This window comes from Dendrobates tinctorius, unplaced genomic scaffold, assembly GCF_039654945.1.
Source record: "Dendrobates tinctorius isolate UK_male_01 unplaced genomic scaffold, ASM3965494v1 ptg000270l, whole genome shotgun sequence".
Taxonomy (NCBI): domain Eukaryota; kingdom Metazoa; phylum Chordata; class Amphibia; order Anura; family Dendrobatidae; genus Dendrobates; species Dendrobates tinctorius.
Window position 1 is genome coordinate 9,110,426 of NW_027361937.1, and position 24,403 is coordinate 9,134,828.

The window sequence follows — 24,403 nt, forward strand, 5'->3', positions numbered from 1 at the left end:
ATTAGCACAGCATTGTGGAATCCCATAGGAATGCATGGGATGCTTATTTTTCGCGTTTTCGCGGCAAAACCGCCGCGGAAATGCGAAAAAAACGCCATGTGTGAACTCAGCCTAAAACTTGCATGCGACGGTCCATCGGAAGTGACGTGCTGGAAGCTGACCGGTAATTTCGGGAGGAGATTGGGCCAGAACCATGGAGGCACTTCATGGAATACTTCAGATCCATCACCGTGTCCTCCTCCGACAGCTGGATCTTCTTGGAATCGGAGATGCCGGCCATGTGAGCGGCTCATGATATGTCCTGCACTGGGAGGCTCAGGTAGGCACTACAATGGGAGCCGGCCTGCTATAGTATTTTTATAGAATCTCTCTGTTTCTTTCTCTCCCTTGCTAATCTTTCTTTCTCTGTTTCTTCCTCTCTAATCTTTCTCTCTCCCTCTCTGTTATTTCTTTCCCCTCTCTTCTTTTCTCTCTCTCTCCTTTTTTTCTGTCCCCTCTGTCTCTGTTCTTTCTCTCTGTTTCTTTCCTCTCTTTCCCCTTAATCTCTCTAATCTTTGTGTGCTTTCTTTCTCTCTCTGTTCTCTTTCTTTCCCCTCTTTCTCTCTGTTCTTTCTACTCTTTTTCTGTCCCCTCTTTCTTTTTCTCTCTCTGTTCTTTATTTTCCTCAGTACCAGCCAGTGTGCCCATAATACCAGCCACTGTGCCCTCAGTACCAGTCAGTGTGATCAACAGTGCTAAATGGGTGTGGTTGCGGCGAGGCCTAAAATTTGCTGCGGTGTGCTGCGCACCACAGCCTTTGTCCCTCTTTCCCTTCTTCAAAAGTTGGGAGGTATGCTTATTATGCCAGTTCAGCATATACCAGGCCTTGTGCCCTCCCTTATTATGCCAGGCCTTGTGCCACCCCTTATGCCATTCAGCATATACCAGGCCTTGTGCCCTCCCTTATTATGCCAGGCCTTGTGCCACCCCTTATGCCATTCAGCATATACCAGGCCTTGTGCCCTCCCTTATTATGCCAGGCCTTGTGCCACCCCTTATGCCATTCAGCATATGCCAGGCCTTGTGCCCTCCCTTATTATGCCAGGCCTTGTCCCACCCCTTATGCCATTCAGCATATACCAGGCCTTGTGCCCTCCCTTATTATGCCAGGCCTTGTCCCACCCCTTATGCCATTCAGCATATACCAGGCCTTGTGCCCTCCCTTATTATGCCAGGCCTTGTGCCACCCCTTATGCCATTCAGCATATGCCAGGCCTTGTGCCCTCCCTTATTATGCCAGGCCTTGTGCCACCCCTTATGCCATTCAGCATATACCAGGCCTTGTGCCCTCCCTTATTATGCCAGGCCTTGTGCCACCCCTTATGCCATTCAGCATATACCAGGCCTTGTGCCCTCCCTTATTATGCCAGGCCTTGTGCCACCCCTTATGCCATTCAGCATATACCAGGCCTTGTGCCCTCCCTTATTATGCCAGGCCTTGTGCCACCCCTTATGCCATTCAGCATATACCAGGCCTTGTGCCCTCCCTTATTATGCCAGGCCTTGTGCCACCCCTTATGCCATTCAGCATATGCCAGGCCTTGTGCCCTCCCTTATTATGCCAGGCCTTGTGCCACCCCTTATGCCATTCAGCATATACCAGGCCTTGTGCCCTCCCTTATTATGCCAGGCCTTGTGCCACCCCTTATGCCATTCAGCATATGCCAGGCCTTGTGCCCTCCCTTATTATGCCAGGCCTTGTCCCACCCCTTGTTATGCCATGCACTGCCCATTCCTGCGCACACCAGCTTGCGTGTGTTATGGCACCTGTGGCCGTGCCCAGTACAGCGGGTGCCATCCCTTGGTATGATGGCCGTTCACTATACGCCATGTCCGCCGCTCGGGGCCTGCTGGCCGTACCTGTGCGCTCCACATGACTGGCCCGGAGCACGGACACTTTCCTGCAGGTCCCCGCCGCCAGGAGGCTCCGCAGTGCCGCTCTGCATAACATGCTTCCCCGGCCGGCAGCCTGGCGTGTTGTGTAACGGGCTCCGGGGGCGGCGTCACCAGGTACTAGAGGAGGAGAAGGCGCGGCCACCGGCGGCTTCCGGGGAGGGCGGGGACTCCGGCGTCATCAGTGCGTGCGGCCTGGAGCACGGGCGGCGGTGCAGAGGTGAGTGTGGTCCCGGGCAGGAGGGCGTCCCCAGGCACCGTGTATAGCGCTCTATGCTCTCCGGTGCCCGCAGGCTGCCATGGGCCCCTCATATCAGCGGCGATCAATCCGGGCAGGACGAGGCTCAACATGGTTTCTTATTCAGCAGTTTTTTCTAGGTTTACCAACAAAAATGAATCATCCCAATAATAACCTACAATGCAGCGAGGAGCCCTGCTGTGAATACACTGATCCAGCTACAACACTGGCCCAAAGGGTGCTGATGAAAGGGTTAAATGACTGGGCCACTGATCTCCCACTACCCTGTGCGATGTGAGAAAGTCGCACGAGCCCCTCGCCGCAGCAACCCCCGCGCTACTGCCGGCACTCGGGACCGGAGCTGCGTAGAAGTACACAGAAATACATGCAGCTCCGAGTGCCGGCAGTAGCGCGGGGGTTGCTGCGGCGAGGGGCTCGTGCGACTTTCTCACATCGCACAGGGTAGTGGGACCCCGGCCTTAGAATACACAGATACTGGGTCCCTCCAGCCTGGCCCAAATGGGTTCTTTGCATCAGAATTGGCATCAAAGTGGGCAATCACCCGATTTTCACAGATTTGAAGAAGTAACTGATGTCTTTAAGGGGTTAAATGATTTTGGGCCACTGATGTCACACTAAGAAAAGGCAGCTAGTGATGCCCTGCACCAAACCCAGGTCCCTGTGGCCCGGCCAAATCTGTGAAAATTGGCTGTTTGCCCAATTTGATGCCTAGAACCCATCTGTTCCAGGCTGGAGGGTCCTGTGTTCGATGCAGGGCATCAATGTCTGTGTATTCTTAGTGTGAGCTCAGCAGCCCAAAATCATTTAACCCCTTAAAAACACTAGTTATTCATATGGCCAAAATCAACTGTCTGCCCACTTTAATGCCAGTTCTGATGCCCAGAATGCATTTGGGTCAGGCTGAAGAGACCTGATTTTGATGTGGGGCTCTCTGTTCTATATGTCTGCAGTGTGATATCGGTGGCCCAAAGTCATTTAACCCTTTCATTAGCGCCCTTCAGTGCCCATTTTTGTGCTAGTTTTATAGTTTTTGTAGCTGATTTTAAGTGTATTCACATCAGGGCACGTCGCTGCATTGTGTTATTATTGTGATGCTTCTTTTTTGTTGTTAAACCTATACAAAATGGGGAAAAAAAATCCTGAATAAAAAAAACTGATGAATAGGAAACCAACTTCAGCCTCATCAGGGCATGACCCTTATTCCGTTGTTTTACTTGTAGAGTCTTGTGGTGACCCCAGGGGGCCCCCTCTTTGTGAATAGGCAAAGTAGTTGGCATGCGCCCTCCGGTCAGTGTGGTCGCCGCACCCTCCATTGAGTGTTGGCGTTCCCCCTGGTCAGTGTGGTCGCTGCGCCCTCCAGTCAGTGTCAGAGATTTTTATTGTGAAATAAGAACATCGAAATGTATCAGGACATAGAGCGACAAATCTAAAAGGGACGTTTCGCCCGTCCCGGGTCTTTGTCATATGGTCGCTGTGTTGAGCGTAAAGGTTACTAAGGAACTACTCCGTTAGGCCTAGTTCACACAAATATATAAAAACAAATTCTGTCTGCTTTTTAGCTGATGAAAATCTGTCATTTTTATGGGATCTGTTTTGGCATATCGGCAGGTAAAAGGGAACCTGTTGTTCCCACTGCTAATACTTTGCAGATATAGGGTTATTAGCCCTACAGTGCTGTCTGGCCACCTTACTGAAAGTGTGGCTACTGGAAGAAAGTGAACTTTATTGCAGCCAGAAGCCTGTGACATTCAGCCATAGAGGCATGCTAGAGTGGCTTCAGTCACTGCTCAGCAGAGGTGTACGTAGTTTTTCCGGTGCAAGTGTAAGGCCTCTTTCACACTTCAGTTTTTTGCATCAGTTATAATCCGCCAAAAAGGCGGACAAGCGGATCCGTTCTCAACTGATGTGAACGGATGGCACAGGATCCGTTTTCAGACGGATCCTGAAAATGAAGACATTTAAAGGAATCGCTGGGAGAGAGAGAGAGATATTTTTTTTTTTTTGTCCGGCACCCAGAAAGAAATTCGGGTTAAATCAGTGTTTGCAGGATCCGCCAGAGAAAAAAACCTTACAAGCTCCGTTTTGAAATTTTTGAGGATGGTGACGGACAGCAACTTTTGGCGGATCCTCACAAAAAACGGATGCAACGGACAGCAATCCGTCACAATCCGCCATTAATGCAAGTCAATGGGAAAAAAACGGATCCGCAAAAAAAATTTGAGGATCCGTTTTTTTTCAAAACCTGGCGGATTGTGACTGATTGTAAAAAACGGAAGTGTGAAAGAGGCCTAAGGCCATGTGCACACGGTGCGGATTCTGCTGCGGATCCGCAGCGTTTCAGGCTCTGTGGGTCCGCAGCAGCTTTAGGTGCGTTGTACAGTACCATTGTTTTCAATGGTAAACTGGAAAACACAGTGCACATGCTGCGGATTTTTCTGTGGTTTACAATCCGCAGCATGTCAATTCTTTTGTGCAGAAACGCTGCAGTTTCACACCTCATTCATTATGAGGTGTAAAACCGCAGGACTTTAGTTCTGCGGATTGTACTACAAAATCTGCACCACCAAAAAACTGTGTGCACATAGCCTAAGGCGGCCAGGGTGGTAGTCGTGGCAACTGGCTTTACTGTTCCCGCACCCTGGGGCCCAACAGAAAAAAAAAAAAAAAGGCCTTTCTGCTATGTGTGTGACAAAACACATATTACGGTCACTGCCAGATTCTCCTCAGGTTCCATCACTCCGGCTTCACAGAAGATCTCAGAGTCACAAGTCACATATTACGGTCACTGCCAGATTCTCCTCAGGTTCCATCACTCCGGCTTCACAGAAGATCTGTCACAAGTCTTTTTAAGCAAAAGAACTTTACTGGGCAACGGCATCTTCATCTCATAGGCAGCACCTTTCACAAAGTCTCTCATCCTGCGCTTTCCCTGTCATTCGGACAGGCCTTGTTCTTTTACCAGTAGCTTCTCCTACCCAGCAATCCCGGACGTATCTTTGTGGACAATCCGTGTCCCTCCTGTCCCTTCCAGTCTCCAGCTCTTTAATAGTCCCCTCGTCCGGCTCCAATGGGAAGAGATGCCAGGAACGCTTTCACTGTGGCTCCCGCCCCGGTCTTGTACCCCGGATCCTGCTTAGGGATGATTTTTCTAGCTGGTGCCCCATCATCTTTATCCCCACCGCCTCAATTCTGTCACTGCTCACACGTCCTGCCCATGGGCAAGCTGCCCGGGCTTCTCACAGAACCAGAAAGTATCCTGACTAAAAAGTACTCTGTTCTGTGCCACCCCTCCCATCAGGTTAACCCCTGTGCTGCCTGTGTCCTCTACACTATACTCTATCACTAATGTGCCCCCCTCTATCCTAGCCCCACTACAGTTCTCTACTACCCTATATCCTATTCTATCCCTAAGGGCCAATACTCGCTTGCGAGAGACTCGCACAATTCTCCTGCGAGTCTCTCGCATGAAAACCCAGCACTGCCGCCGGCAGTCCGAATGCCGGCAGCAGTGCCAGGTTTTCATGAGAGACTCACAGGAGAATCACGCGAGTCTCTCGCAAGTGAATATGAGCCCTAATTCTACAAACATTACATTCACATTGCATGACAAACCGTATGTTAACATTAATAAACCATGAGTTGCTGCATGTGACCGTGCAAACAGAGTCCTGAAGAGAGGAGGCACATGAGGTTCCCCGCCACCTCCTTACGCAAGAATTCAGCTAGACCCCACCCCCACCACATACGCAATTTTCACTCTAAAGCCGGGGTCACACTTGCGATTGCAAAGCAAGAAACTCGTGCATCAGTACACGGCACTGCCGCCACCACTCAGGACCAGAGTGTGCGGTTGCATGTATTTCTATGCAGCTGAACGCTTTGGTCTGAGTGCCGGCCGACTGTGTCTGGTATTGAGGTGAGAGACTTGCATTGCACTCGTAAGTGTGACCCCCCCGCCTTAGTCACGTGCCGATGAGCTGCTCTCCCTAATGCTCGATGTTCAGTGAAAAACTGATAGACGCAGGAAGAAAAGCTAGTGGAAAATCATATGAGTGAAGTGGCCATGTGATGACTGCCGGAACCTGACAGTGAGTATATTGGCTACAAGGCTCTATTTTATAATTAAAGGACTTGTCCAGGTTAGAGATGAAAGACTGTAGGCTTCTGAATTCTCACAGTGCATGTACTGCGATTTGTATACCTCCTGCCACATTCCGACTAGACTTGTCTGGCCTTGATCAATTCATTTTCATTGAGTGAGACCACACATGTAGTCAGCACGTGACCGCATGTATGTAAATCACCGGCACCAGAGAATGCGGGCAGCGGGCAGTGAGAACTTTGAGAATTCAGAAGTCTGCAGTCACATAGAATGACTGCAGACTCATTACAAACTTGGACAATCCCTTTAACAGCTAACATAGAAAACAATTAAAAAAAAAACTCATACCAAAAGATATGGCCTTCCCAAAACCTTGTCTGATGACAACTGCACATATAGCAGGATGCAGCAAGCCTCCACTAATAAAGGCAAGGGGAAGCACAGGTGCAGACTAATAAAAACAGCCACCCCACACATACCAGACCATGGAGGGGTTGACTGCCTAGTAGAAAAAATGCACATCCCTTTAACAAATTGAAATATCAGAATTAGTTAGTATCACAAAAAAAATCTACATCCAGGTACCTGATAGATGACGTGGTCTCTGATTTAGAGTCGTTCTCTTTCTTTTCATCTTGTCGAGACGCTGTGAAGACTTTTGTCATCCACAGCTCGTCTGCAGACTTCCATCTTCTCCGGTCTTCTGCAGCACATCCTGACATGATGCCCTTAAGGCTAAGTGCACACGTACCGGAACTCTCGCGGAAATTACCGCGAGAATTCCGGAATTCCAGTCCGCGGGAAAATCGCATTTTAAATTCCCGCGATTTTCCCGCGGAAAAACTAGCATTTTGCAAGCGTATTTAGCTTGCAAAATGCTAGCGTTCTCCAAGCGATCTGGAGCATCGCTTGGAGAACTGATTGACAGGTTGGTCACACTCGTCAAACAGTGTTTGACAAGTGTGACCAACTTTTTACTACTGAGGCCGCCTATGCGCCATCAATAGTAAAAGATAGAATGTAAAAAAAAAAAAATATATATATATTGTTATTCTTACCCTCCGACGTCCCGCGCATCCGTTCCCAGTAATCCTTTGCGAAAATGCCCGCGATGACGTCAGTTCTCGCGGGATCGCGACATCTCGCGGTAATTCGCAATGACCGCGAGACTTCGCGATCCCGCGAGAACGGACGCCATCGCGGGCATTTTCGCAAAGGACTACAGGGAAAGAGAGCGTGAAGAGAAGCAGGAAGACTGCGCGGGACGTCGGAGGGTAAGAATAACAATATTTTTTATTTTTAAATTCTATTTTTTACAGGGATATGGTACCCAAAGCCCGGAGGACAGTCTCCTCTCCTCCGGACCGTGGGTACCATCTGCAAATGTTCTGCTTACTTTCCGCATGGTGTGCACAGCCACATGTGGAAAGTAAGCGGAACAATGCATTCCTATGGGTGCGGGATCGCCGCGATTCCGCAAATTAATGAGCATGCTGCGGTTTTTACCGCGAAGCGATTCCGCCGCGGTAAAAACCGCAGCATTAGCACAGCATTGCGGAATCCCATAGGAATGCATGGGATGCTTATTTTTCGCGTTTTCGCGGCAAAATCGCACGGTTAAAACCGCCGCGGAAACGCGAAAAAAACGCCACGTGTGAACTCAGCCTAAAGATAGCAGTGTCATTACAATGCTACTGAATAAAAAAAAAAAAATCTGCCCTACACTGAGCCCCTGAATAAGTAATCGCTTCCCTGCACACACTGTCCTCCTTATGGTACATGCCCTCCACACTGCCTCCGCCTTTCGATACTGGGCTCCCTCTTTACACTGTCTTCTCACACTGTATTCCCCCCCATAAGGCCCAGTCTCTATACTGTGCCCCCTCATCACTCCCTCGTACTGTCCCCCCCCATTTTACCCCCCCACTACACAGTCTTTATTCTGTGCCCATTCATACTTTTCTCCCCCCATTCTTCCCTTCAATAGTCTCGTCACACGTTTCCCACTCCCTCCTCTTACCTCCTCTTCTCGCATCCCCCTGTTAACCATACTGTGTCTGCACACACCCATCACGTTCGCTCTCCATATTGTGTCCTTATACATTCTTCCCCTCACTCCCCATACTGTGTGCACCCACCCCCACTCGCTCACCATACATTACCTCTTCACTGCTCATCCTCCCCATTCTGTGTCTGCACCAATCCCCCCGCTCATCATACTATATCTGCACACATTCCCCCTCATACGTTTTCCCCTCGCTCCTTGTACTTTGTCCGCTCCACCCCTCCACTCACCATACTGTGCCTGCACCCATCCCCATACTGTTTCCTCATACATGGCCCCATCTCCTCCCTTGCTCCTAATACTGTATCTTCAAATTTCTCCCAACCCCCATATTGTCTGCACCTGTCCCTTCCTTGCTCCCCACACTTTTCCTCAAGTCCCCCCCCCTCGCGCCTGTTACACTATATCTCCCCTGCCCCTCGCCACAGAGTAAACCCCCCCATTGATTAAATTTCACCCTTGTTACACTGAATCTTCGGTGTCTTCAGCTTGAGCACTAACCACCGATGTTCAGCAAACACTGACGAGTAACGTCAGCAGCGTGATCATATGATCGGATAATGCTGTTGACTTCGCTCTGACCCATCTGAAAGACGCATGTACAATTGTTAACTGGGATCCCGTGATCTGCATCTTGCTTGAGCTGGAAATCAGCTTTACAGCTGGTTTGGAGAGCATCTGACAACCAGTTTGGAGGGGGGGCTGCAAGAGGCAGCCGCCAGGGGAGACACCTCGCACCGCCGCATTTGGCTGCCACACACGCACACTTGCCTCCCCTGCTCTGAGAACACGGAGCAGCATCGGCTGTAAGCTTGGCTATGACGCCCCGACACTATGATTCACAGCTTACTCTGCAGTACATCGTCCAGGACTTTTTGCCCTCCCAAGCTCACCTGTGTGCCTTTTATATATGCACCAAACTGTTTATTTGGCCAGTCATAGCATTTATGCTATCTTTGAATTTTTTCTTTTTTCTAGCTTATTGACGGCTTGTTTCTCTTCCATTCAGAGTGCGTTTGACCGCATGTTGTAGGTTCACAGCAAGTGAATGCAAATGCCATACCATGAGTCAGGTCCAGACCTTTTATCTGCTTAATTGAAGATGGATTAACAAGGGGATAGCCCACGCAGTCCATTAACCCCTTAAGCCCCAAGGGTGGTTTGCACGTTCATGACCGGGTCAATTTTTACAATTCTGACCACTGTCCCTTTGAGGTAATAACTCTGAAACGCTTCCATGGATCCCAGTGATTCTGACACTGTTTTCTCATGACATATTGTACTTCACGTTAGTGGTAAAATTTCATTCAAATAACTTGCGTTTATTTGTGAAAAAAACGGAAATTTGGCGAAAATGTTGAAAATTTCGCAATTTTCCAACTTTGAATTTTTATGCCCTTAAATCACAGAGATACGGCACACAAAGAATTTGATAAGTAACATTTCCCACATGTTTACTTTACATCAGCACAATTTTGGAACCAAAATTTTTTTGGTTCCAAAAGTTGTTGTCCAATTTGCCCTGAGTCACTGACGCCCCATTTGTGGGAGAAAACTACTGTATGGGCACACGTCGGGGCACGGAAGGGAAGTAGTGACGTTTTGGAATGCAGACTTTGATGGAATGGTCTGCAGGTGTCGTGTGTTTGAAGAGCCCCTGATGTACCTAAACTATTGAAACTCCCCACAAGTGACCCCATTTTGGAAACTAGACCCCCCACGGAACTTATCTAGATGTGTGGTGAACACTTTGAACCCCCAAGTGCTTCACAGAAATTTATAATGCCCGGGCGTGAAAATAAAATCATTTTTTTCCACAAAAATGATATTTTTGCCCCCAATTTTTTATTTTCCTAAGGGTAACAGGAGAAATTGGACCCCAAAAGTTGTTTTGCAATTTGTCCTGAGTAGGCTGATACCCCATATGTGAGGGTAAAACACTGTTTGGGCACATGGCAGAGCTTGGGAGGGAAGGAGCACCATTTGACTTTTTCAACTCAGAATTGGCTGGAATTGAGATCAGACGCCATGTTGCATTGGGAGAGCCCCTGATGTGCCCAAACAGTGGAAACCCCCAATTCTAACTCCACCCCTAGCCCTAACCCTAACCCTAGCCCTGGCCCTAGCCCTAACCCTAATGGGAAAATGGAAATAAATACATTTTCTTTTAATTTTATAATTTTTCCCTAACTAAGGGGGTGATAACGGGGGGGGTTTGATTTACTATTTATGGCGGTTTTTATATTTGGCGGCTGTCACATGCTAAAAGACGCTTTTTATTGTAAAAATAGTTTTTGCATCACCACATATTGAGATCTATAATTTTTCCGTATTTTGACCCACCGAGTCATGTGAGGTCTTATTTTTTGCGGGACGAGTTGACGTTTTATTGGTACCATTTTCGGGCACGTGACATTTTTGGGACGCAGAATGAGCAAAAACCAGCGCTTCATGAATTTCTTTTGGGGGGTGCGTTTACACCGTTCCGCGTGCGATAAAATTGATAAAGCGGTTTTATTCTTCGGGTCAGTACGGTTACAGCGATACCTTATTTAGGTTTTTTTTTATGTTTTGGCGCTTTTATGCAATGAAAACTATTTTATATAAAAATAATTATTTTTGCGTCGCTTTATTCTACGAGCTATAACTTTTTTTTATTTTTTCGCTGATGATGCTGTATGGTGGCTCGTTTTTTGCGGGACAAGATGACGTTTTCAGCGGTACCATGGATATTTATATGCGTCTTTTTTATCGCGCATTATTGCACTTTTTGTTTGGCGGTATGATAATAAATCATTATTTTTTGCTGCTTTTTTTATTTTTTAAGGGGTTCGCTAAAGGGGTTTACTAATGGGACAGTTTTATAGGGCAGGTCGTTACGGACGCGGCGACACCAAATGTGTACTTTTATTGTTTGGTTTTTTTTATTTCCAAAAAATGAATTTATTGGGGGAATTTTTTTTTTTTCTAATTTATTTGGCGATTTTTTTAAAAAATTATTTTGTGACGTACTATCCCCTCCCTGGGAATTAAGTCCCAGGGCACATGGACGGGATAGTACGTCATATGGGATTAAGGGGTTAAAGAGTTTTTGACGTATTAAAGAGCTGTAATTCCTAAACCCTTACTCTAATTAGGGCGAGAATACACTCAAATTAAAGCGGAGTCTGCAGTTTAACCCCATATTGATTTATATAATTACCGTATATCTTGAATATGTTTAGGTAAAAAGCTAAAATCCCAAAACTTGTCACTGTCCAGATATTACTGGACCTAACTATATGGAAGCACTCTCTCTGCTGTCTCCCACGATTTCACACACGATAAATGTAAAGAGAGTGTGTGTTTTTTGAGCTCAATAATTGCACGTTTCTCTTACAGATGCCAGTTGCAGTTGGAGGGCCCTATGGGCAATCGCAGCCCTCTTGTTTTGACAAGGTGAAGATGGGATTCATGATGGGCTTTTCTGTAGGCATGGCAGCAGGGGCGTTGTTTGGCACTTTCTCATGTTTAAGGTAAGCAAACCAATAACGCTCGTCTGTCCTCATGATCAAAGTGCAAGTAAAAATAAATCCACCCTGCGGTCACTGGGGTATAAATTGTAGGAATCTCTGAACAGTAATGTTGCTGAATTTTTTTTTTTTTTATCTTAAATTGCTTAAAGGGGACCTGTCAGCATGATATTTGACCCAAACTAAAGGTAAAATTGTAAACCCCATAAATGCTTAGTATAGTCATACCATTCTAGTATAATTTTTTGGGTGTACTAGTGATGACTATATTTTCATAAGTTTTATTCTTAAGTGCATCAGGGCGGGCCCCTTCACTCACCAGCTTTGCTGTACTTCACCGCCAACCTCCGGTCTTTGCTTGGCGGGTCACTCTTCCCTCAGTGACTCGTCTACGCTGCGCAGGTTGATTTTATAGGAAGATTCCCTACTGCCGCTCCAGTCTCGGTGTTGGCTGCAGCGTTGACATCAATATCACGAGTCCCTCCTATAGGCAATCACTGAGCTCAGCGGCTGTGCTGAGGAGTGACTTCATACCTCGTTACTCAGCTAAGCGACTGACTAGTGCGGTGACTTGTTCACCACTGTAGCCAAAACACCAGGACCGGAGCAGCGGCCAGGAGGGTGAGTACCTAGTAAGTTTATTACTTTACGTATTATACACTGTTTTTTTGCCTTTTTCCAAAATGTGGACAGAATCCCTTTAATTTTGATTAAACTTTATTGGTAAAGTCATGTGCAGATTGCATGTATTTTCGTTGCTTTTCTGCTGTAGCACGCTATAACGCATATGCACTCTTACCTGCATATCTTCCTAATATCCATCAAGTGTATGGGAAAAATGCACAAATAAAACTCATATGTCGCAAAGTGATTGAGATGCTGCAGATTTCATAATCGCACTTGAGATCAGTTTCCACAGCGTAAAGAAAAAAAAAAACAAAATCCTGAGCCTTCACCTTTCCCAGCAGATGATTGCTGTGATATTTAGCAATCATCTGCCTCTAATAGCTGGTGGTGGAGCGGAGTTGCACCCATAGCTTTTAACCTGTTAAATGACTTTTTCAGTCTTCGACGCAGCATTCTCAGGGGGGGGCGGGAGTCATTTTATGCTCCCATCAGCCCCCCATGACATGATTGCAGGATGGCGATGAGTTGCCATAATGGCCCGGGGCTTCTATGAAAGTCAGCTTCTAGCTGCTGTTTTTAGGAGACCTTGATATTTGCCATATGCAGCAATGCTATTCTCTGATGATCACAGGTGAAGTCCTTTAAGGCGATGTGCACACGTTGCAGATTCACCTGCGGGTTTTTCCGCGCGGATCCGCGGGTAAAACCGCAGGTAAAGTGACCTGCGGTTTCACACCTCTACTATGTTAAAGGTGTGAAACTGCAGTGGAATCTGCAGAAACAATTGACATGTTGTGGTTTGTAAACCGCAGCAAAACCCTGCGGAAAAAAACGCAGCGTGAGCACAACGGTTTTGAAAAGCCATAGGGTTACATGGTACTGTACCATGTCTGCGGAACTGCTGCGTTTCCGCAGGGCCAAAACCGCTGCGGAAATGCAGCAGAATCCGCAACGTGTGCACATAGCCTTAGGCATCTTACAATAACAGTGAAAAGTAAAAAAAAAAAAGGTCACATCACCCACCTTTTGCCCTATTAAAAATAATGAAACTAATTAACCCCTTAACGACCAAGGGTATTTCAGTTTTTGAATTTCGCTCCCCTTCTTTCCCAGAGTTTTATATATATATATATATATATATATATATATATATATATATATATATATATATATATATATATATATATATATATATATATTATTTTTTTTTTATTTTTTTTTTTTTTTCAATCAATACGGCCATGTGAAGGCTTGTTTTTTGCAGGACAAGTAGTACTTTTGAACGAAACCATTGCTTTTAAGATATCGTGTACTGTAAAGCGGGAAAAAAATTCCAAGTTTGGTGAAATTGCAAAAGAAGTACAATTCCACAGTTGTTTTTTTTGTTCTTTTTACCATGTTCACTAAATGCTGAAACTGACCTACCATTATGATTCTCCAAGTTATTACAAGTTCATAGACTCCAAACATGCATAGGTTCTTCTTTTTACGTAGTGAAAAAAAATCCAAATCTTGTTTATAAAAAAAAAAAAAAAACACCATTTTCCAAGACCTGTAGCTCCTCCACACCACTGATTGGCAGCTTTCAGTGTGCACTGTGCCTAGGCAGAAAGCTTCAAATCCGATGTTGGGGTGGGGCTGTATATAGATTATGAATATGGAGAACTACATGGCAGCAGGTTTCCGAATCCTCTAGTGATGATCTGCTGCTGATAAAACCAGTGAATTTATGAAAATTACAGAAACCAGCCTAATGGATAACACATTGCTGCAATCAGGATCTTTTTTTTTATTTTTTTTTCTGCATTGCACTTAGATTAGTTAGCAAAATCCTGGTGACAGATTCCCTTTGTTTACCAAAATATATTGGTGGGCTCCTGTTTTGTTACTTTTTACTGCAACATTGAATAAAAGTGATATTGCTGGATCTTCTCTGTATATTAAATATGGGCCAAAAGACACCCAAAATAACCCTGAAAAATGCACTGGGGAGGCCTAAAGGAATTTGTCTGTAGCAAATACTATAGCCAAAGCGGTCAATAAAATCGTGGTGTGAGATGTCATGAAGCACTTTGTCTTTTGCAGATTCGGAATGCGAGGACGTGAACTTGTGGGCGGCATTGGAAAGACCATGATGCAGAGCGGTGGCACATTTGGAACATTTATGGCAATTGGAATGGGAATTCGATGTTAATCCGTCACTAGTTAATAAATATCTGCACTTCAGTTTACACATGAGCCTTTGTTAATTACTCCCTTAATAATGACAGCCAATATCGTCCTTTGTGACCAAGTCACATTTTTCAATTCGGACATGTCACTTTGTAGTAGTACATGTGGAATGCTTCTACATAGCCTGTGATTTGTGTGGTGTGTTTTGTTTGTTTGTTTTTTTTGTTTAGAAAATTTGCAAAATTGTCTCTCTTCAAAATTTTAATGCTTCTAGTCGTAAACCAGATGATCAAACCAGAAAAAGGTAATGAAATTTACCATAAGTCTACTTTTGAGTCCGCATTTTTTTTTTTTCCAAGGAAAGTTACGTATCCTGTTAAATTTTTGTATGGCCCTTTTAGGGTTCGAAGTGACTTTGAAGGGGCAGTCCAGCCTTGGGCTATACGTCTCAAGGCACTCTGGGACTGCAGACTTTTGAATCCTGACATCATGTGTGGTGTGTGAGGATTCTCCGGTGCGTGACCACAAGTATGTGATTTGCATACGTGCAGTCATGTGCCAACTAGATTTGCGCAACCTCGCTCATAGTAAGTGTATTGAGTGAGGCCGAACAAGTCTATTTGGAATGTGGCCAGAAGTATGCAAATCGTATACTTGCAGTCATATGACTGCCCAGCCCCGGAGAATCCTCGCATCGCGCTATGTGAGGATTCACATGTATGCAGACGTGTCGCCTAAGGCTGGACAACCCACTAACCCCCGACTAAACCATTCACTATTAGAGCTCATGCAGATGATGACTATATTTTCTCCTTCGTCTCATTGGGGGACACAGAGACTGTGGGTGTATGCTACTGCCGTCTGGAGGCTGACACTAGGTATACAAAAAAACAAGTTAGCTCCTCCTCCGCCACATACACCCTCGCCCCAGTACCAGGCGGAAACCAGTTTTTTGCTTAGTGTCTTTGGAGGCACACGCAGTCTGGAGTTCTCCAGACTATTTTATTTCTTTTCGGTTCTCTCGCTATGAAGAGGAGACAGGGGCGACGGATCCTATAGAAAGGGTCCGATCTCCCCAAACCAATAACGGGCGAGCACGCGTTGAGCATCGCTCCGCGTATCCTTTCCCGCACCGAGGGACATCTCTGGGACTTTTCCCCAGACATCTATTTTTTCCGTGTTTGTTATTTTATGAAGATAAGACAGGGGAAACGCATCCTATTGAAAGGATCCGATTTCCCCAAACCAGCAACGGGCGACCACGTGCGAGTGTTCCTCCACGTTCCCTCTCCCGCGACGTGGGACATTATGCCAGACTTAGCCCTGTCCACCCCTAGGTAGGGAAACCATGGGCTTGCACAGTGGCACAAGACTAGTCTGTGCGCCCCCACTGCTCCACCAACGCTAGACGGCGGTGCTGCAAGGCGGCGGACGGTCCCTCTCCTCGCCCCTGCAGGGCAGACGGAGTTAGGGTGCCTGCACCGTCCAGAGAGCAAATACTGGTAAGTATGCAGCTGGAGAGGGCTCTGGGCAGCGAGTAGGAGCCAGGGATCCCCTCGGCCATCGCTCCCGCCTCCCGCCTTCGCTCCTCGCCTCAGAGTTTTGAGCAGGATAGGGGCGACTTGGTAGGCCGCGGTTTTCGGCCTGGGCGCCGGTGGGTCCCGGCCTCGGACGCGGCGTCCTATTTGGCGCCGCCTCCCGGCGCAGCGGCGACGTCACGGCCGGCGCGCCGTCACGGCCGGCGCCGCCCCCCAGCCTAGGGCGGGTGCTGGTTTAAATCAAGGCCCCGGCTTCAGAGCAGGGTAGGCCGCATCTGGAAACAGATGCGGGCGACCTACCCAGAGGCGAGGAGTCACGCTGGAAGGGGGGCACACAGAAGCAGGGTAAGTGCGACCCCCGTCCTGGAGCTGCGCGGGCACATTTAAGGGTTACCCTCCTCCTTTCCCCTTTAACTGGTGATAGGAGTAAGCGGCATTATGTCTGGAAAAGGGAAAACGCACACGTTCCTTTATGCCGCATGCGTTTCCTGTGGGGTGATGTTCCCTTGAGCACAGACTATCAAATTGTGTGAAGCCTGCGACTCCGAACGCGCCCAGGAGCCCTCCCCTGCAACAGAGCCCAGGGGTCTGGATCCCCCGGAATGGGCGTTATCACTGTCTCGGTCCATGGTTTCACTTACGAAGGCGATTGAGACCCTTCAGGCCCCGGATAGGGGTAGAGACGACGGCTCGCTTGTGTGGGAGGGGTCGTCCACCTCACAGGAGCCTCCGGCCTGCAGGGGCCGCACACTCTCTAGGCAGACGCACAGGAAAAGAACCCATACTGCGTCTCCAGGCCCCTCCGGTGCGTCAGCATCCGCGAGTGTGGCATCACGCTCACCTTCACCTTTTTCCGGGAGCGAGCAGAGTTCAGGTGACGACGTAGAAGAATCCTTGAACCTGGATATACCGGGGAGACGGTAGACAGTCTTATTGAAGCTGTCAATCAGACTCTGGGGATTGAGGATGATGTCTACCCAGCTGCAGGTCATAAGGTGTCTTTTAAAAAGGCCAGGAGACCACATAGAGTGTTTAGCACTCATCCTGAGTTCGAGGACATTGTGCAGCGGCACAGGGAACGTCCAGATAAGCGTTTTTCGGGACAAAAAACGCTAGAAGCAAGGTATCCGTTCGCATCAGAACTCTGTAAAAAATGGGCGGAATCCCCGGTAGTGGATCCCCCAGTGTCTCGCCTAGCATCAAGATCCCTGTTGTCAGTTCCCAGTGGTTCCGCCATTAAGGACCCCACGGATCGGCTCATAGAGGGGTTAGCCCGCTCGGTGTATGAGGCATCAGGATCAGCACTCTTTCCTTCTTTTGCAGCAACATGGGTAGCCAAGGCCATGATGTCATGGTCGGATTCTTTAAACAAGATCCTGCAGGATAGAGAATTGCCGACAGAAGTAGGCGAGATAGCAAGTCAGATCGCAATGGCAGGGGACTAGTTAATTAGTGCATCTTTAGATGTGGCTAATGGCGCAGCACTAGCGGCGGCAAACGCAATCGCCATTAGGAGAGCCTTATGGTTAAGGCTCTGGCGGGCTGATTCAATCTCTAAAAAATCGTTGACTTCTCTGCCCTTTCAGGGGGACCGGTTATTTGGGGAGAAACTGGATAAGCTTATTTCAGACGCCACGGGGGGAAAGAGCAGCTTTCTTGCCACAACAGAGGAGTAAAGTGCCGTTTCGTCAACCGCAGGCGTGCTTTCGAGCATTTCGTGCCCCAGGGTGGATGGCAGCTGCCGGTACCTCCGTCCCAGCTCGCTATGGCCAAGACAAAGAGCGTCAGGTTACGTACAAGGCCAACCCATTGGGCAGGATGCGGGGCCGGCCGCCCAGATCAAGGGGGGCCAGGTCTCAGAGGACCTCAACAAAATGACTCGAAACATCCAGTACCCGTGGACAGCAGGGTAGGCGGACGCCTGCTCAGGTTCTGCCACGTCTGGGTCGCAGTGGCGCACGACGCATGGGTGGCAGAATTGGTGTCCTCCGGGTACAAAATAGAATTCATCAGGGATCCCCCAAAACGATTTTTTCTTTCGCGGCTTCCCAAGACGGAAGTTCAGGCACAGGCTTTGCTAGAGGCCATCGAGGTGCTGCAGCGCAACGAGGTCATTGTCCCCGTACCAGAGGGCGAAAAAACCCGGGGTTTTTATTCCAACCTGTTCGCGGTACCCAAGAAGGATGGAACAGTAAGGCCGGTTCTGGACTTAAAGCTCCTGACCAGGTTCATCAGGGTCAGGCATTTCCGCATGGAATCTCTCCGGTCGGTCATATCGTCCATGGAGCAGGGAGAATATTTGGCCTCCATCGATATCCAGGATGCCTACCTGCACATCCCTATTTTTCCCCCGCATCAAAAGTTCCTGCGGTTCGCAATCGATGGGCGACATTTCCAGTTTGTGGCCCTACCTTTCGGGTTGGCCACGGCCCCCAGGATATTCACGAAAGTGATGGCGGTCGTTATGGCCACTCTGCATTCTCGGGGCATAGTGGTTTTGCCGTACCTGGATGACCTCCTGGTAAAGGGTCCGTCTTTTCGAGCTTGCGAGGAGAATGTCAGCATCACTCTGGATACCCTAGCTCGTCTAGGATGGTTGGTCAACGGGAAGAAATCATCCCTTACTCCGGCCCAGAGGATTCTGTTTCTAGGGATGATTTTCGATACTTCCCGAGGGTTGGTGATTCTCCCTCAGGACAAGGCTCGGGCACTTCGGCAGGGAGTTCGAACCCTTCAACAGCCGGGGCCCCACACTATCCGGTTTGGGATGAGGGTTCTAGGAAAAATGGTGGCGGCGATGGAAGCAATTCCGTTTGCGCAATTTCATCTCCGTCCCCTGCAGCATGCTCTCTTAGTGTCATGGGACAAAAGTCCGTTCTCGCTCGATCATCAGTGCAGGTTGTCCTGTCAGGTCCGAAGGGCGCTTCAATGGTGGACGCGCGACTCCTCTCTCCGTCAGGGGAGGCCCTTTCCCCCGGATCAATGGTTAGTGATTACGACCGATGCGAGTCTTTTCGGTTGGGGGGCAATTTTCCGCCATCACACGGCCCAGGGGCAATGGTCGCCTCAAGAGGCGCGTCTCCCTATCAACTTGTTGGAGAGTCGAGCAGTGCGGTTGGCACTGCAGCAGTTTCAGCACTTGCTGGCAGGGCGCCCGGTCCGGATTCAGTCAGACAACGCCACGGCAGTAGCATACGTGAATCACCAGGGAGGCACGCGCAGCAGGGCAACCATGCGCGAAATAGAGCATGTACTCCGCTGGGCCGAGAGGAACCACTCGATGATTACAGCAGTTCACATACCAGGCGTGGAAAATTGGGCAGCAGATTTCCTAAGCCGGCAGGGGATCGCGGCCAGGGAATGGTCTCTGCACCCCGATGTCTTTCAGCAAATTTGCCAGCGGTGGGGGCTCCGGACGTGGACCTGATGGCCTCCAGGGAAAACGCCAAGGTGGGCGTGTTTGTCGCCCGGTCTCGGGACCCGCGAGCGATCGCAGTAGATGCGCTGGTCCTGCCATGGAACCAGTTCCGGCTCTCGTACTTGTTTCCCCCGCTACCGCTTCTCCCGAGGGTCATCAGAAAGTTCAAGACCGAGGGGGTTCCGGCTATTCTGCTGGCCCCAGACTGGCCCCATCGGGCATGGTATGCGAATCTGGTGCAGCTCCTCGCAGACGTACCCTGGCGGCTACCAGAACGTCCAGACTTGCTGTCTCAGGGGCCGATCTGCCACCCGAACTTAGGGGCCCTGTGTTTGACGGCGTGGCCGTTGAATCTTGGGTTCTGACCTAGGCGGGGTTCGGGCGTGATGTGGTGGCTACAATGGTTAGCGCCCGGAAACCGGCCTCGGCGAGAATCTATCATAACACTTGGAAGGTTTTCTTTCAGTGGTGTTGAGAACGCGGAGTGGCGCCATTATCCTTCTCGGTCCCCAACATCCTGGCCTTTCTCCAGTCCGGCCTAGACGCAGGGCTGGCTCCGAGTTCCCTTAAGAGGCAGATATCGGCCTTGTCGGTCCTTTTTCAGCGGAAGATCGCTACCATCATGCAGGTCAGGACGTTCATTCAAGGGGTTTCTCATTTGGTACCCCCCTTTAGGGCACCTTTGGAGGCCTGGGACCTGAATCTGGTACTGAGTGTCCTGCAGGAGGCCCCGTTTGAGCCGTTACAGGAGGTTTCGTTGGCATATCTCTCCAGGAAGGTGGTATTCCTGGTAGCCATAACTTCCATTAGGCGGGTCTCGGAGTTGGGGGGCATTGTCTTGTAGGGCTCCATTTTTGACTTTTTTTTTAAGGATAAGGTAGTCCTTAGACCGCCGCCGCCTTTTTTGCCGAAGGTCGTGTCCTCTTTCCATATTAATGAGGACATTGTTCTGCCTTCGTTTTGTCTGGCACCAGTTCACAGAGTGGATAGAGCGCTCCACACGTTGGACCTGGTAAGAGCTCTCAGGAAGTATGTGTCAAGGACAGCACCTTTCCGCCAGACAGACTCGCTGTTTGTGATCCCTGAAGGGCGCAGGAAGGGGCTCGCAGCCTCACGGTCAACCATAGCCAGATGGATTCGCCTAACTATTCAGGAGGCTTACCGTCTTAGAGGCACGCCGGTTCCTACAGGAATAGGGGCGCACTCTACTCGGGCAGTGGGTGCCTCTTGGGTGCTTTGGCACCAGGCTTCGGCAGAGCAGGTATGCAAGGCAGCAACCTGGTCCAGCCTGCACACTTTTTGTAAGCACTACAATGTGCATACTCAGGCTTCGTCTGATGCGAGCCTGGGTAGGAAAATTCTCCAGGCAGCAGTGGCACACCTTTAGACAGGAGGGCATGCGGCTTGGAGCGGTGAGTTGTCTTCCCACCCAGGGACTGCTTTAGGACGTCCCACAGTCTCTGTGTCCCCCAATGAGACGAAGGAGAAACATGGATTTTTGTGAGTACTCACCGTAAAATCCTTTTCTCCGAGACGCTCATTGGGGGACACAGCACCCACCCTAATAGCCAGGTGGCTTTCGTTTAATTAATATAATTCCTTGTTTAAGGTAGGGTGGTCCTTTTTCAGACATATGTTTGGCATAAGGTTAAAATTATGTTTATGTCCTCCTACTGCTTTTTGCACTAAACTGGTTTCCGCCCGGTACTGGGGCGAGGGTGTATGTGGCGGAGGAGGAGCTAACTTGTTTTTTTGTATACCTAGTGTCAGCCTCCAGACGGCAGTAGCATACACCCACAGTCTCTGTGTCCCCCAATGAGCGTCTCGGAGAAAAGGATTTTACTGTGAGTACTCACAAAAATCCATGTTTCAATGTTTTGACGGATCGCACTAGAACCAATGTTATTCTATGGGGCCGTGCACATGTTCAGTCTTTTTCCTCAGTCTGTCCTAGATAAAATTGCAGCATGCGTGAGTTTGATCTAATAATCAGTTCGCAGTCGGGCATGCAAGTCTGAGTCCATGGAAAACCTCGGACTGCAATAGAAGACATCTGAGTGCAGTCTGTTTTCCATGGATTAACAGAATGAAGAAGATGGACTTTTATTTTTTTTTTCTTCCCGTCTTTTACTCATCCAAGAGAATCGGCTCACACAATGATCACAGACTTGCATAAGTGGCCCTATTCTGTTGGATGAGACACTATATGCTAGAGTGACCCTAACCTTAGGCAGATGGAGTCACTTTGGACTCCGTCCTTTTTCTTTTTTTTTTCTCTTCAGCGCTGAGATCTTCATCTTCCGAGATCTTGGTGCCAAGATCTCCATCTGCGCATGCCCTGGCAGCCATTTTCCCGGAGTCCACAGCACAGTAAACCATGTAAGTTCGGTAGTTCTAGGCTTTCACAAAATGTTTGCAGAGCCTCCGCACCACTGATCACCCGCAGCGGCGCACATCGGAACCCCCCCTCATCCCAGCCTGCGGCCTGTAGCAACGCTCCACTCTTGCCTCCTCCAGCAGCAACCCTGTGTCCCCGCTTCACCGCAGCCACCACCTCCAGTAAGCAATAAGACGCATGGATTATAAGAAGCGCAACCATTTTATTAAAAAAAAAGGTTTTTTTCCTATTTTTCTCCTCAAAATTTGGTATGCGTCTTATAATCTGCAAAATACGGTAAGTATTTGATACACTGCTGATTTTGCAAGTTTTCCCACTTACAAATAATGGAGAGGTTTGTAATTTTTATCATAGGTACACTTCAACTGTGAGAGACAGAATCTAAAAATAAAAAAACTAAAAATCGCATTATTTTTACATAATTAATTTGCATTTTATTGCATAAAATAAGTATTTGATACAATAGAAAAGCAGAACTTAATATTTGAACAGAAACCTTTGTTTGCCATTGGAGGGCAGACGTTTCCTGAAGCGCTTGACCAAGTTTGCACACACTGCAGCAGGGATTTTGGCCACTTCTCCATACAGATCTTCTACAGATCTTTCAGATTTCAGGATGTCGCTGGCCAATATTGTATTTCGGCTTCCTCCAAAGATTTTTTTGTTGGATTTAGGTTTGGAGTGGCTAGGCCACTCCAGTACTTTGAAATACTTCTTACAGAGCCACTCCTTAGTTGTCCTGAGTGTGTGTTTTGGGTCATTGGCATGCTGGAAGACCCAGACACAACCCATCTTCATGCTCTTCCTGAGGTAAGGAGGTTGTTTGCCAAAATCTTGAGATATATGACCCCATCCATCCTCCTTTCAATACAGTGAAGTCGTACTGTCCCGTTTGCAGAAAGGCACCCCAAGTATGATGTTTCCCTACCATGCTTCACAGTTGAGATGGTGTTCTTGGGGTTGTACTCATCATTCTTCCTCAATACATGGCAAGCAGATTTGAAAACACCAAAATAGAACTTTTTGGTCTTATCTGACCACATGATCTTTTCCCATGCCTCCTCTGGATCATCCAGATGGTTGTTGGCAAACTTCAAATGGGTCTAGATATGTTCTGGCGTGAGCAGGGGGACCTTGCGTGCCCTGCAGGATTTTAATCTATGACGGCATAGTGTATTACTAACGGTATTCTTTGAGACTGTGGTCCTAGCTATCTTCAGGTCATTGACTAGGTCCTCCCGTGTTGTTCTGGGCTGAATCCTGACCTTTCTCAGAATCCTCCTTACCCTCACCTTATATATATCACTTATACTCCCCTCCAAAGCAATTGGAATTATGACGAGCTATAGCACTGCAAAGGGCCTATATATTGTTCAAGCTCAGGAGCCCTCTTTTGTCTGTATCCGCTCCTTTAACCATATGTGACAGCAAACCATGTGGGATGGCATTGCAGAATTCTTTGGTAGCCATGCTGGGTCACTGTGCCTTGTGATAGGAATAAATGAACATCAGTAAAACACCACCACAACTCCTCCATGCTTGACAGTGGACACCATATACAGGTGCATCTCACAAAATTAGAATATCGTCAAAAGTTAATTTATTTGTTCTTCAATACAAAAAGTGATACTCGTATATTAAATGGTCATTACAAACAGTTTACACTGTTAATGTTGATGATTATGGCTTATAACCAATGAAAACCTCAAAGTCATTATCTCAGTAAGTTTAGAATACTTTGTAACACCAACTTGAAAAAATGATTTTAAAATCCAAAATGTTGACTTACTGAAATGCGTGTTCAGTAAATGCACTCAATACTTGGTCAGGGCTCCTTTGGCATCAATTGCTGCATCCATACAACGTGGCATGGAGGCGATCAGCCTGTGACACTGCTGAGGTGTTATGGAAGCCCAAGTTGCTTTAATAGCAGCCTTCAGCTTGTCTATATTGTTGGGTCTGGTGTCTCTCATCTTGCTCTTGACAATACCCCATAGATTCTCTATGGGGTTAATGTTATGTGAGTTTGCTGGCCAATCAAGCACAGTAATACTGTTTTTAAATCAGGTATTGGTACTTTTGGCAGTGTGGACAGATGCCAAGTCCTGCAGGAGAATGAAATTTCCATTTCCTAAAAAGCTTGTGGGCAGAGGGAAGCATGAAGTGCTCTAAAATTTCCTGGTAGATTGCTGCGCTGCCTTTGGTCTTGATAAAACACAGTGGACCTACACCAGCAACTGACATGGCTCCTGAAACCATCATTGATTGTGGATACTTCACACTAGACCTTGGAAATCAAGATCCCAGAGTCTGGAGGAAGAGTGGAGAGGCACACAATCCAAGCTGCTTGAGGTCTAGTGTGAAGTTTCCACAGTCAGTG

The 24,403-nt window shown here is 48.0% G+C and overlaps 2 protein-coding genes across 2 annotated transcripts in view; one reads left to right on the forward strand and one right to left on the reverse strand.

Annotated features, from left to right (window-relative positions):
• Positions 1-2,033, reverse strand: part of NFS1 (NFS1 cysteine desulfurase) — an 87,322-nt gene extending 85,289 nt beyond the window's left edge. Inside the window, exon 1 of the mRNA XM_073559392.1 lies at positions 1,900-2,033. Within this exon, the coding sequence (XP_073415493.1) occupies positions 1,900-1,990 (91 nt within the window). The 5' untranslated portion in view covers positions 1,991-2,033. The remainder of the gene's footprint in view (positions 1-1,899) is intronic.
• ROMO1 (reactive oxygen species modulator 1) lies at positions 2,019-14,728 on the forward strand. Its single transcript, XM_073559393.1, has 3 exons — positions 2,019-2,152; positions 11,740-11,873; positions 14,583-14,728. The coding sequence occupies exons 2-3, from the start codon at positions 11,740-11,742 to the stop codon at positions 14,689-14,691; spliced, it is 243 nt and encodes an 80-aa protein (XP_073415494.1). The 5' UTR covers positions 2,019-2,152; the 3' UTR covers positions 14,692-14,728.
• Positions 14,729-24,403: the final 9,675 nt, after the last annotated feature.